At 40.4% G+C, this 15,485-nt stretch overlaps 1 protein-coding gene across 1 annotated transcript in view; it reads left to right on the top strand.

Moving 5' to 3' along the window:
- LOC124613376 (peptide transporter family 1-like) overlaps positions 1-15,485 on the top strand; it is a 189,164-nt gene that overhangs the window by 4,950 nt on the left and 168,729 nt on the right. Inside the window, exon 2 of the mRNA XM_047142077.1 lies at positions 14,001-14,069. Coding sequence (XP_046998033.1) covers positions 14,001-14,069 — 69 coding nt within the window. The remainder of the gene's footprint in view (positions 1-14,000; positions 14,070-15,485) is intronic.

Below are 15,485 nucleotides of genomic sequence, written 5' to 3'. Positions count from 1 at the left end.
ATGGAAGTGAAACATGGACGATAAATAGTTTGGACGAGAAGAGAATAGAAGCTTTTGAAATGTGGTGCTACAGAAAAATGCTGAAGATTAGATCGGTAGATCATATAACTAATGAGGAGGTTGTTGTTGTTGTGGTCTTCAGTCCTGAGACTGGTTTGATGCAGCTCTCCATGCTACTCTATCCTGTGCAAGCTTCTTCTTCTCGCAGAACCTACTGCAGCCTACATCCTTCTGAAACTGCTTAGTGTGATCATCTCTTGGTCTCCCTCTACGATTTTTACCCTCCACACTGCCCTCCAGTACTAAATTGGTGATCCCTTGATGCCTCAGAACATGTCCTACCAACCGATCCCTTCTTCTAGTCAAGTTGTGCCACAAACTTCTCTTCTCCCCAATCCTATTCAATACCTCGTCATTAGTTATGTGATCCACCCACCTTATCTTCAGCATTCTTCTGTAGCACCACATTTCGAAAGCTTCTATTCTCTTCTTGTCCAAACTGGTTATCGTCCATGTTTCACTTCCATACATGGCTACACTCCATACAAATACTTACAGAAACGACTTCCTGACACTTAAATCTATACTCGATGTTAACAAATTTCTCTTCTTCAGAAACGATTTCCTTGCCATTGCCAGTCTACATTTTATATCCTCTCTACTTCGACCATCATCAGTTATTTTACTCCCTAAATAGCAAAACTCCTTTACTACTTTAAGTGTCTCATTTCCTAATCTAATCCCCTCAGCATCACCCGATTTAATTTGACTACATTCCATTATCCTCGTTTTGCTTTTGTTGATGTTCATCTTATATCCTCCTTTCAAGACACTGTCCATTCCGTTCAACTGCTCTTCCAAGTCCTTTGCTGTCTCTGACAGAATTACAATGTCATCGGCGAACCTCAAAGTTTTTACTTCTTCTCCATAAATTTTAATACCTACTCCGAATTTTTCTTTTGTTTCCTTTACTGCTTGCTCAATATACAGATTGAATAACATCGGGGAGAGGCTACAACCCTGTCTCACTCCCTTCCCAATGACTGCTTCCCTTTCATGTCCCTCGACTCTTGTAACTGCCATCTGGTTTCTGTACAAATTTTAAATAGCCTTTCGCTCCCTGTATTGTACCCCTGCCACCTTCAGAATTTCAAACAGAGTTTTCCAGTCAACATTGTCAAAAGCTATCTCTAAGTCTACAAATGCTAGAAACATAGGTTTGCCTTTCCTTCAGCTTTCTTCTAAGATAAGTAGTAGTGTCAGTATTGCCTCACGTGTTCCAATATTTCTACGGAATCCAAACTGATCCTCCCCGAGGTCCGCTTCTGCCAGTTTTTCCATTCGTCTGTAAAGAATTCGTGTTAGTATTTTGCAGCTGTGACTTATTAAACTGATAGTTCGGTAATTTTCACATCTGTCAACACCTGCTTTCTTTGGGATTGGAATTATTATATTCTTCTTGAAGTCTGTGGGTATTTCGCCTGTCTCATACATCTTGCTCACCAGACGGTAGAGTTTTGTCAGGACTGGCTCTCCCAAGGCCATCAGTAGTTCTAATGGAATGTTGTCTACTCCCGGGGCCCTGTTTCGACTCAGGTCTTTCAAACTCTTCACGCAGTATCATATCTCCCATTTCATCTTCATCTACATCCTCTTCCATTTCCATAATATTGTCCTCAAGTACATCGCCCTTATATAAACCCTCTATATACTCCTTCCACCTTTCTGCCTTCCCTTCTTTGCTTAGAACTGTGTTGCCTTCTGAGCTCTTGATATTCATACAAGTGGTTCTCTTCTCTCCAAAGGTCTCTTTAATTTTCCTGTAGGCAGTATCTATCTTACCCCTAGTGAGACAAGCCTCTACATCCTTACATTTGTACTCTAGCCATCCCTGCTTAGCCATTTTGCACTTCCTGTCGATCTCATATTTGAGACGTTTGTATTCCTTTTTGCCTGCTTCATTTACTGCATTTTTGTATTTTCTCCTTTCATCAATTAAATTCAATATTTCTTCTGTTACCCAAGGATTTCTATTAGCCCTCGTCTTTTTACCTACTTGATCCTCTGCTGCCTTCACTACTTCATCCCTCAGAGCTACCTATTCTTCTTCTACTGTATTTCTTTCCCCCATTCCTGTCAATTGTTCCCTTATGCTCTCCCTGAAACTCTCTACAACCTCTGGTTCTTTCAGTTTATCCAGGTCCCATCTCCTTAAATTCCCGCCTTTTTGCAGTTTCTTCAGTTTCAATCTGCAGTTCATAACCAATAGATTGTGGCAGAATCCACATCTGCCCCTGGAAATGTCTTACAATTTAAAACTTGGTTCCAAAATCTCTGTCTTACCATTATGTAATCTATCTGATACCTTTTAGTATCTCCAGGATTCTTCCGGATATACAACCTTCTTTCATGATTCTTGAACCAAGTTATGATTAAGTTATGCTCTGTGCAAAATTCTACAAGGCGGCTTCCTCTTTCATTTCTTCCCCCCAGTCCATATTCACCTACTATGTTTCCTTCTCTCCCTTTTCCTACTGACGAATTCCAGTCACCCATGACTATTAAATTTTCGTCTCCCTTCACTACCTGAATAATTTCTTTTATCTCGTCATACATTTCATCAATTTCTTCATCATCTGCAGAGCTAGTTGGCATATAAACTTGTACTACTGTAGTAGGCATGGGCTTTGTGTCTATCTTGGCCACAATAATGCATTCACTATGCTGTTTGTAGTAGCTAACCCGCACTCCTATTTTTTTATTCATTATTAAACCTACTCCTGCATTACCCCTATTTGATTTTGTATTTATAACCCTGTAATCACCTGATCAAAAGTCTTGTTCCTCCTGCCACCGAACTTCACTAATTCCCACTATATCCAACTTTAACCTATCCATTTCCCTTTTTAAATTTTCTAACCTACCTGCCCGATTAGGCGATCTTACATTCCATGCTCCAATTCGCAGAATGCCAGTTTTCTTTCTCCTGATAACGACGTCCTCCTGAGTAGTCCCCGCCCGGAGATCCGAATGGGGGACTATTTTACCTCCGGAATATTTTACCCAAGAGGACGCCATCATCATTTAATCATACAGTAAAGCTGCATGTCCTCGGGAGAAATTACGGCTGTAGTTTCTCCTTGCTTTCAGCCGTTCGCAGTACCAGCACAGCAAGGCCGTTTTGGTTAATGTTACAAGGCCAGATCAGTCAATCATCCAGACTGTTGCCCCTGCAACTACTGAAAAGGCTGCTGCCCCTCTTCAGGAACCACATGTTTGTCTGGCCTCTCAACACATACCCCTCCGTTGTTGTTGCACCTACGGTACGGCCATCTGTATCGCTGAGGCATGCAAGCCGCCCCACCAACGGCAAGGTCCATGGTTCATGAGGAGGTGTTGAATAGAATTGGGTAGAAGAGGAGTTTGTGGCACAACTTGACTAGAAGAAGGGATTGGTTGGCAGGACATGTTCTGAGGCATCAAGGGATCACCAATTTAGTATTGGAGGGCAGCATGGAGGGTAAAAATTGTAGAGGGAGACCAAGAGATGAATACACTAAGTAGATTCAGAAGGATGTAGGTTGCAGTAGGTACTGGGAGATGAAGAAGCTCGCACAGGATAGAGTAGCATGGAGAGCTGCATCGAACCAGCCTCAGGACTGAAGACCACAACAACAGCAACAACACCAACAACAACACTTTAGGACATGTCAGTGCATCGTACCCTGAAAGAAAAACCTAATATTAACTTAAAACTAAATCTTCGTAGATATGTGTATAGTGGCTTGATGGCTACTAATACATCTTTCACTTCAGTGTGCATTCGTGCTATCTCAAAACTTATTTAATGTCATGTGTGCATCTCTACTTATCTTATCAATCTGAAAGATAAACTGTATTATAGGCGTGGTGCGACGTGTTATTCAGTTTGCCACTTATATTGTACTCGCTTGTTTACCTGCAGCAAGAGTTTTCTGGTCCCTGAAATATAATTAATATGTGTACTTTCAATACTTAGAGTTCTAAATATTGCACATATATGGATATAATGTATATAGTAGCATAATTTCAGTAAATATCTCGTAGTTTAGGGTCCCATTTCTGTGTATACAATCACTTAGCTTTTCTTTGTATATGTGTTTCGTATGGATAGTTGTATTTGTAGCATAGACTCTCCCTTAATTTTCTATGCCTCTGTTTATGCAATAAGCTTTACAACTGCTAATGCCGCCTGTAGCTCATATGGTTTGTTTGTTTAGAGGTGCTCCAACTCTCCCAGCTGTGTCTGTCTTTCCAGCACGTGCTTGTGGTTTGTTGACTGGCTTGCCCCTCAATGCATATGTCCTGCATTGCTTTGATACCACTGAATGTCGCAGTGAGTAGTGTATCGTGTTGCGTACTATTGTGCGTTTCACAAGTTCATTTATTTGTTTACAACATGGCCACGTGCAAGGTGAAGCATTGTATTTAGAGTATCTTCATCTCTTGACACATAAATGTAAAATTCTTCCTTATTACATCCACACACATCTGACATACAATAAAAAAAAACACAAACAAAATTTTGTTGTCAACTAACAAAATAAATTCTGGAATATGATTTTTCAGCATCATCATCATCATCATTTAAGACTGATTATGCCTTTCAGCAATCAGTCTGGAGCATAGTCCCCCTTGTAAAATTTCTCCATGATCTCCTATTCAGTGCTAACATTTGTGCCTCTCTGATGTTAAACCTATTACTTCAAAATCATTCTTAACCGAATCAAGGTACCTTCTCCTTGGTCTACCTCGACTCCTCCTACCCTCTACTGCTGAACCCATGATCTCTTGGGTAACCTTGCTTCTCCCATGCATGTATCATGACCCCACCATCTATGCCTGTTCGCCCTGACTGCTACATCTATAGAGTTCATTCCCAGTTTTTCTTTGATTTCCTCATTGTAGACACTCTCCTGCCATTGTTCCCATCTACTAATACCTGCAATCATCCTAGCTACTTTCATATCCATAACCTCAACCTTATTGATAACGTAACCTGAATCTACCCAGCTTTCGCTCCTGTAGAACAAAGATGGTCGAAAGATTGAACGGTGCGCAGATAACTTAGTCCTGGTACTGACTTCCTTCTTACAGAAGAGAGTAGATCGTAGCTGAGCACTCACTGCATTAGCTTTGCTACACCTTGCTTCCAGTTCTTTCACTATGTTTCCATCCTGTTTGAAAATGCATCCTAAGTACTTGAAACCATCCACCTGTTCTAACTTTGTTCCTCTTATTTGGCACTCAATCCGTTTATATCTCTTTCCCACTGACATTACTTTCGTTTTGGAAATGCTAATCTTCATACCATAGCCCTTACATTTCTGATCTAGCTCTGAAATATTACTTTTCAAACTTTCAATCAAATCTGCCATCACAACTAAGTCATCCGCATATGCGAGACTGCTTATTTTGTGTTCACATATCGTAATCTCACCCAGCCAGTCTATTGTTTTCAACATATGATCCATAAATAATATGAACAACAATGGAGACAGTTTGCAGCCTTGTCTTACCCCTGAAACTACTCTGAACCATGAGCTCAATTTACCGTGAACTCTAACTGCTGCCTGACTATCTATGTAAAGACCTTTAATTGCTTGCAAAAGTTTGCCTCCTATTCCATAATCTCGTAGAACAGACAATATCTTCCTTCTAGGAACCCAGTCATATGTCTTTTCTAGATCTATAAAGCATAGATACAATTCCCTGTTCCACTCGTAACACTTCTCCATTATTTGCCGTAAGCTAAAGACCTGGTTCTGACAACCTCTAAGAGGCCTAAACCCACACTGATTTTCATCCAATTTGTCCTCAACTAATACTCACACTTTCCTTTCAACAATACCTGAGAAGATTTTACCCATAACACTGATTAAAGAGATACCTCTGTAGTTGTTACAATCTTTTTCTGTTTCCATGTTTAAAGATTGGTGTGATAACTGCTTCCTGATTTCAGCATCCTAAATATAATATTATAATCATATATACAACTTAGAGAATATACCTACCTTGATTGTATCTGGTAAAGCATCTGTCAATCAAGCTTGTGCCCCCACTCTCCTCCAAGGTCACAGAACGGTGGCCTACCGTGACTGGTTCAAGTTTTCTGCCATCGCGGTGGCATCTGTCTCTGGGTTAGGTGTAACTTGTACTATATGGACTGTTGGTGTTTGATTATGCCAATTAGTATCCTGTGAGGCTCCGACTGAAATTCTCTTTGCCTCTGCGCATTATTCGGTATATGTGCATTATTTTGCTGGTCGAATCCTGCTGTCAGTGGGTTATTTGGCTGTTGTATTGTTTTGTGTTTGCCAAGTGATTGGCTGATTATTGCTGGTAGCTTGTGTCTGTACATATTGTACAGGCTGGCCATATGCTACTCACCCATTGTAGTTGTTTTTGCTAAATCTTTGCCCATATCTTTTATATCCACCTTTGAATTTACAGCTTTCTCCATTGCCGTTGTGATTACTGTTACCGTTACCATAGGTCTGTGTGGGATAAGGTTGCCATCCTTGTTGTACTACGAATCTGTTGTTTACTTGTTGGTCCGTAAATCTCTGTGACACTATCTGCATATTAACAGTCTTTGTTTGTACTGGTCTCTCTTCCTATGTCAAATCTATTGAGTCCAGTACAAATATAAAGTATTTGGTGTCATATTCCAGAATGGTGATGAGTTTTTCCCTAATGTGGGCAGGAAGATGGCTCTTTAAAATTTTCAGCACATCTACTTGAGATACCGGGCTCATTCAGTATCTGGTTTTATTCAGATATTTTTCAAAATAGCCCCTTAAGCTCCCATGTTCCCTTAAGCTTCCATGTTTGCTGTGGAATGGAGCTGGGTTGAATACTTCACATCTGAGCCTCTCTTGTACAGCCTCAGACCAATACTTTTCCAGAAAGGCTCTCTCAAACTGTTCATAGTAGTGGCAAGGTCTACTCTTAGAGTCAAAGTGTTATTTCTGTAGGTAAGTTTTTGTATACGTCTTGCAGCTTGCTGACTGCGTTCGTCACATTTTTTACTGACGCATCCACTTGGGATTGCGTCTCCTGAATTTGAGAATATGCTTCACTAAGGTTTTGTAACTCACTTGCAAGTTGTCCCTGTTTATCGTTAATGTATTTATATTGTGGGACATGTTGGTAGTTATTTCTCGTTTTAGTTGTTTACCTAGCTCTGCCAACTTCCCGGATAGTTCCTCCACTAATTCAGTGTGTATAGTTTTGCTCACCTCACCTCACTGAACTGTTGATTAATACTATTCTTGAAATCGTTAAATGCCTGATTTTGGTGTGTAAACTGTTCTCCTATACCCTTTTGTTTTTGTGTTACACTATACTGTTGTTTTGTAAAATGTTGTGTTATTCGTTGCATGAGTTGTGTCAAATTGTGGGTGTAGTATTGCTGTACGAACACCAAAAAGAAGTTACAGTGATTTTAATCAAGAGGCACGAATCAGAGTTGTTTGATATCAGGCATGAGGCAGCAGGCGCGGATTGCATGGCTGGGAGTGCCGAATGATTATGGAGTGAGTGAACGCAGAGGAAGATGCGGAAAAAAAAGAAATTATTCATAGGCGGGCATCTCTCCACGTTTGGGGAGGTTAACTGGTCCGACCATCGCCCTCCGATGTTGCGTCAATAAATAATAAAAGCAACGGCACAAATTACATAAAATCATAATTCTGTATTTCTGGTGCTGGAGTCAGCACGTTTAATTTCACGAAGAAGATGATGGCTTACATCTCAGCGGCTCAGCGAGATGGAATAGCGACAGGAATGCCCCTGGTAGAACTTGGTTCTGGGGTCGAATGGGCTAGATGTGTGTCAGCGTCGCTCACCCGAATCTCGGAAATAAGCTTATCGTTTTGCTCAAATAGAACCAGAGTGTGTGAAGTAACTTGTGCGTACGTTGTGCAAATTTATAACTTGAGTTAAAGCTTGATTTGGACTTTGACAATGACAGAGGCCAGACGAACGTAGTTCACTTGGCAAAGTTTACTCTGTGCTACACCACAGATGTCATTGAACTTGGCAAGTCACCTTCTGTGCGTTCTCCTGCTGCTATAATTCTTGTTTGTGATAGTCAGCAGTCGATGATAGCCTGTTGGTCACTGTCGCTGTTACACTGACTGGAAAAAAATCGCAACACGAAGGAGGAGTTGTGAGACGTGAACGGTGTTTCTATATCTGAAAGATGATATACATTCAAATTTCGCGCCAGTCGCATAAGAGTGGTTCTAGTACTGCCACTATGAAAATGCGAATCAGGTTTGCTTTGAATACATACTGTAACGATCGTGAACGTTATTAACCTTTGAGACTGGACGTGGTGAGTTGATGTTACTCAAGAATGCCTTTAAGGTGACAAAGGCGTCATTATCAACACCTCACTGAATTTGAACTAGGTTGTGTAATAGGGCTACGAGAAGATCTCTGTACCTTCTGTGATATTGCAGAAAGACTTGGCAGGAACGTAGCCACGGTACATGATTGCTGGTCACGACAATATATGATCGCAAGAAGACCGTACTCTGGATGGCCATGTGGCACTACCAAGAGGGATGACCGTAGTGTTTGGCGGACGGCTCTGGCACATCACACTGCATCTGCAGCAGCAGGTGGTGCGAAAGTATCACAGTGAACTATTACAACGGTTACTTCGAGGACAATGTCGAGCTAGATGCCCTGTAACGTGTATTCCACTGACCCCAAACCACCGCCATTTGCGAGTTCAACCATGTCATGCGAGAACTCATTGGAGAGCAGGGTGGAGCTCTGTTGTGGTTTCTGATGAAAGCTGGTACTGCATGGAGCCAGTGATGGCCGTGGGTTGATTAAAAGGAGGCCAGCTGACGGCCTCAGTTGAGGGCCTGCAACCAACCTGTCTGCATGCTGGACCTGCATCTGGAGTTACGGCTGGGGTGCAATTTCTAATGACAGCAGGAGTGCTGTCGTGGTTATTCCACACACCCTGACTGCAAATTTGTACTCAATCTGGTGATTTGTCCTGTTGTGCTGCCTTTCATGAAAGGTATTCCAGGTGGTGTTTCTAACTGGATAACACTTGCCCAAATATTCTACAGAATGTTGACACGTTGCCTTGGCCTACTCAATCGCCAGATCTGTCTCCAATCAAGCAAATTTGGGACACCATCGGACCCCAACTCCAGCGTCATCCACGAACTGCATTAACCATCTCTGTATTGACCGACCAAGTGCAACAGCCAGGGAACTCCATCCTAAAAAATGGCATCCGGCATCTGTATAATACAGTACATGCATGCTTGCATTAAACATTCTGGTGCTTACACCTGTTATTAATGTACCAGCATTTCACATTTGCAGTGGCTTATCTTTTGCTTACATTAACCTGTGGTCTTGTAATGTTAATCACATAAATATGTTACCGAGACAAATGTATTCCCGAAATTTCATTACTCAACAACGATTGCGATTTTTTTTTTTGTTATTATATTTTGGATTGCGAAACATTCGTGGGGCAGGACTGCATAGTTCCGTGTCAGACCTTTGGAAAAGGTCTTGGTATTGTTTACGGAAGACCTGTGTGGCACAAAGATCATTATACTCGTGAGATCACAATACTGGGATTAGCCTAATTGTGACAAGATTCATTACAAACTGGTATCGCAGAGGTGCCATAAATGCGACAAAGAGGGGCATAACTGCATGGCCGCCATCACTGAGGATTCTGAGTTGGACAGCTATGGGAGGTGTGGTGTTTGTGGAACTTTGTAAAAAGGTCTTATAGAGACCAAGACGCCTTAAGAATATACTTCATTTTTAGCAGATCTTTTTTACTTTCTTTAGAAGTGGCAAACCTGAAGATTTTCATTCAGAGTTTCATTTTCTTCAACTGACTGAGTTGTTTACTAGTTGGCAATTGAAAAAGGAATAATTCTCATCAGTCTTGTTTATTTGTTTTATGGGAAACGTGGGGGAAGTAAGGCTATAACGACATACTCGGGTAAAATGACATAGCAAGCTATGGACGAAACCAGTTGGGTGGCGCCACCTGCTCAAATTTGTATAGAAAGTTCGGTTTGAAACCCTGTTCCCATGTATCTGGCGATGAGCTGCCAGCTTCCGTCTTGGTACTGCGAACGAAAAACTTATAGGTAAGCATCCAACTTTTTACTTTTATTCACATATATTCATTAATGTTGTAGGTAATTACAGTTTCGAGAAAAGTATAAGTTACCCTTAAAGCATACTTTTAGTTTGTTTTGAGAGTAGAAGGTTCTGCTAGAGCATGTGATAATTGAACACTTCTCGAATGAATCTAAGATGATGTTTCAGGCTACAATGACATATCTTACGTCAGGGTAAAATGATACAGTGTGTCATTTTACCCCAATGTGAACTCTAGTTCTGTTCTGTGTGATTTCGATATTAATTAAGCTATTTATTTCACGTATCTGTTTAAGTATAACGGCAACAGCAGTAGGTCACTATAGTAATTAAACGAAACCTTAAACATGAATTGATAAATGTGCAATGTACATAAATGCAATGAATTTACGTAGACCAAATATGAGTAGTGAATTTCCCATATCTGATGGCTGGCAATAAAGTAAGTAAATCGTCAAGACGGCCTTGTGTGCGGTGCAAATGAGCAGGCTATAGCTGTTGTTACCAGAGGTGAGATGGGATGGCTGCGGGCGTCGAAAGCATTCGGAGTTCCCCAGGATACGCTTAGAAGACGAATTAGGAATACGAACGAAATCTTCAGTGGTGTTCTGTGGGTAGACACCAACCAATGTTCAACACTGCATTGGAGCGTGAACTGGTAGAACACTTGAAACTATTGAAGTAGCGCATGTTTGGTATGACTATGAAGGAGGCTGCATTCCAAAAAGCAAAGAGAAAACTTAGTTTTGGAAAAGAAATATTGTACGAAAAAGATCTTTTTGGTGACAGCGGTGTTGCTTCCGAAGATTGTCACTGTCTGTACTGCTTGGAACTATACTCGCATTCAAAACCTGGAGAACACTGTTTAAGGTGTCAGCAGTGTAATTTGTTAGCATACACTGAATGTGCTGGAGTACGCCACAGAACAAAAAACATTATTTGTGATGTCTGCAAATAGATAGGATTGGGAGAATTATTTTTTCAAACACGGAACTAATTTTCTTGTTTGATGTATTAACATTTGTAACTCTACTTTCAGTTGTCACTCTTTGTACGACTGAACTGAGAAACCTTAATTGATACCATTGAAGATTTTATTTGTTCTTAAGTACAAATATATTAAACATATAAATATATCAATATTTATCTGAATTTCCTACGTTTTCTTACACCTATGTCATTTTACCCATACATCGGTCTAAAATGACATATTATGCGTTTTTCGCAAGAATGTCAAAAACGCATGGTTTATGTTAATTTAAAAACATGGCACCAAGATGGCGAAATCTACACTGATTGTGGCGCTGTCTTGACATAAATTTTATTTAACATCATAGTTTATGAAGCAATAATGACCTTAAAACAAAATGGTATGTCATTTTAACCGGAATTCCCCTATTGTTCAAACAGATCGATCTTCCTTTGTTCAAGGCCAAGTGTCTGTGAATCGTATTAAATTTCATTTTTCTTAAGTGAGGTTGTGATTCATATGCTTGTGGGTTGACACAGGAAGTGGACGCCTCTGGTTGTATTCAAGAGCAACTGGTGTCTGGTTCACCATCATTTGCACTTTCCTCACCTGCCATGGTGGGGTTTTCGTCACTTGGAGAAGGTCCATTTTCTTTTACTGTGGCATAAAAATATCCTGCGCTGTATATTGCTTCCATCAATAACATCATGTCGTTGAGATAAGGCCATTTATAAGAAGCAACCACTTAATGACCATTCTTGATTTCATGTTTCCTTGTGAATGGATCTCAAAGTTTTTACCACAATCTCATCCTGTGATAAACATTGCGATATGGTTTTTCTGTTTCACGAAAGTCATTTTGGTTATGTGTCTAACGTTTCAACCATTTGATTACTACGCTGAAGGCCAATGTATGTCCTCAGTTCTGGATGCGATATGGAAAATTTTCTATCGGTGACGTGTATTTCTTGCTGACTCAAAAAAATTTGAAGTATAGCGACAGGCATAGAAGAGCGGTGTAATTTTTGTTCAGCCATTGGATGTATTAATGAAAAGTACATCCGAGTTAAATGTCCAAAACAAAGTGGAGCTACGTATTATCATTACAAAAAGTTTTTTTCGGTCGCACTATAACCTGTTGCAGACTGCCATTGTCGGTTTATTGTTCGGATGTCAGAGGTTATGGAAAACAGAATGATGCAAGAACTTTTTCCACCTTAAGTGTTCATTCTTGGAGAACTGTCATGTCGAAAGGAATTGTTGAAGATGTGTCATTTGTCATGCTCGGAGATGATGCAAGCCCTTTGAAAAGTTATCTAATAGATCTTACTCCAAACGAAATCCTGCATGAAGAGTAAGTTTTCAGCTACAGGCTAGGGTGGAATGTGCCTTCGGTATTATGACTGCCAAATGACCTTTACTGGGAAAATCTGTTGAAACTGAAGCTGCAGAGAGAATAGTTCAAATATACCCGCTTACTGTATAACTTAATTATTGACTGTGAAGCCAGTGACTTTGTCAGCTCTGCGAAATTACAAGATTTCTGTGTCAAATCACCATTTCAACGAGATGCCTAATTCCTACCAGTAATTCCCATTTCTGTTATATTTCAACGAAGTAGTTCAACTAGAATGCAAATGAACATTCCCATCCTGTTTATACTCCAGATTGTATAAAAGCTATTAGCTTTTAAATGTTTCGAAGATGCTAATAGTTTTATCGGTCAAGAAAAAAAATTAATTCCAAGTTAAATAAACGAAAAAAAGGGTCATATTGGATTAAATTTACGAGCGCAAGAAGAGGTTATAGTGGAAAGACCCGTCGTTCACCGAGCACCAACAGACGTCGCTAGAGGGCGGGAACATTGAAAACTCAATTTGACTCCGATATTTCCCAACGTGTCGTAAAATGCGACGTTCGAGACGTGCTGAAACGCAGTGTTACTGACAAGTACTAGATCGACTTGCCTTTCACATTGCATTATCTGCAGCGAAGTATCTCGAATTTCGTGTTCCAATCAAAGAGTAAAACTGGAATTATAAAATAAAAAATATTTGGGGAAGGGAGTATTTTAGTGACCTCTTTGCTTGGTATAGATCACTGATATAATTCCATAAATTTTGATGGGCTAATCTGTTAACTTCAACCAAAGAAAGTTATTTGTTGATATTATTTTTACTCTGGAGTTGGAATTTGTGAGCGCTCTCAATAGAATCTTTACTTTTTTATCCGAAATCCTTCTGTCGCATTGAATTCTCTTTGACCAGACTGTGTCGTCTATGGCATCAGGTGAAATTAATGTTCGTAAAACCGCAAAACATTTTTGTATGCGGTGTTGAACTGGAGGTGCTCCTAGTTTTTAGTTATCCACTTATTCTCATGGTAAGCATTGTTTGTTTTTCTCTCTTTTGCTAAAATTGGGCCAACAATTACGTAACTACCAACGGACCCTGATTTGATTTATTAAGAACTTAAGTAAGGAATCGGCTGACTAATGTAGACGGATGATCAGTCAATAACGCACATCAGAAAAACCCCACGCAGTGGAAAATTTGTTTGGATGGCTTGGGAAAAAATGCAGTCTCCTTGTAAATCCTTCCGAAATACAGCGACCAACTGCTGCAAGCGGTACCGGCAAACAAAGACGTCTCGGTGAAAAGGGCCAGAGATCATTCCGCGAGAAATGTGGCAGCGGATGTAAGTGCTATGCTCTGTACTCATGATTTAGTGCTATGCTCTGTACTCATGATTGCTCACGGTCTCTCTTTTCATTTATTCATTCGTCGACAGTTTGCCTTTTATGAATGCCACCCAATGCATCGTTATGTAGCCAATATCGAGTTTCACGAGCATACAAAGGCGTAAACGAGACGTATTGCCATACGTAGCTATAGTGATTGTAAGTACCGTAGTGAGGGAAAATAACTTGCCTTAATATACTAAATCACACACACTTCAAACTTTCCTGGATTTTTTTTACTACGTAGCTGAAAAAAATCTTGAAAAAACAGTATTAAGAACTTTCACAGCAGTAATAATTCTTCCCATGCCTATGTCATGACACAGCAACTTTTAACAAACAGATATGCTTTAAACGAACATTTGGAGCAGCACCCCATACCGTCATTTAGTGTAATGGATTACCTTCTCGTTAGAAATATATTATAGATCATTTTTTGAGGAAAATTGTTATCATCTGAGGTTCCCATGTGATATATTGGTCTACAGTGACACCTGGGAATTTGTAGCAATGTAATTCCTTTAGATAAATGGGTAATTGTTACATACTGGACAACTGTTGCATTCTTCAATATGGCTCAGACGTAAACATTGGGCTGCATATATAAAATCCTCTCAGTTTCCAAGCTGTGTCGAATCAAATAAAATTCCCAAGCTTTCGATAGCTACCTCCGCCATTGTTGTCGGAATAAAAACCACTGGCTGCTGGGGCTGGCATGGTTTCTTGCTTATAGGGGCATGATTGCAGCCTCTTCCACCAATCAAAGAGGACCAAAATGACGCGTGTGCAGAAGGTGAGTTCGGCAGCTCATAGCAGCTCCAGCCCACTACGGGACTAAGTGATGCCAAGACGCGAGAGGATGTTAACATATTAGAAACTGCTGTGCCTGCTTTCCTACAAATGTTAAACATCTCCATCTTTGCTTCCTGTCGATATCTAAAGCCCATCCCCACGCCTTGCTAAGTGTCTACCCCTGTTCTCTATTGAAATCGTTGTTATTTATTCTAATCTCAGCCATTTCCTGTATAATGGAATCCCAAGACGTTGATGCATGAGCCAAAACTCGTGTTTTCAAATTGTATTTTGTATCCGTTTGCAGGCAATGCTCATCTATGACCGACTTGTAAAAGATCCCTTTATTGAATGTGTGGCTTGTGCTGGAATCAATGCTCTGCAAGTGTGTGGATTATCTGACTTATGTAGATGCTGGTGCATTTGCAAGGAATACCATACAAACACTGGGCATATGAATAACTACATCATCCTTAACAGGACACAGCATATCTTGTATCTTGGGGATGGGGCCGGAACACTGGTCTCAGTTCATGTTTCTGCAACACACGTCCTGACTTGCTGCTTGTTGCACCACAGTACACCAAGAAAGCAGTCAGCTTGGCTTCTTCTGCTAGTTCACACGGCGACTGGAGGCAACCATCTTCAGTGGCACCCGAAACTGTTTGCTGCTTCTCTCTTGCTATAAGTATTCTCCCTGAACATGTGTCTCAAGTACTGTGATTCAAACTATTGATAGACATTGTCAAAACTAACTTTTGGTCTGTGTATTAATGTGTCCTG

This window comes from Schistocerca americana, chromosome 4 (genome assembly GCF_021461395.2).
Source record: "Schistocerca americana isolate TAMUIC-IGC-003095 chromosome 4, iqSchAmer2.1, whole genome shotgun sequence".
NCBI lineage: Eukaryota > Metazoa > Arthropoda > Insecta > Orthoptera > Acrididae > Schistocerca > Schistocerca americana.
Note: the sequence above shows the minus strand (reverse complement) of the source record. Positions and strands in the feature narration are given on the sequence as shown.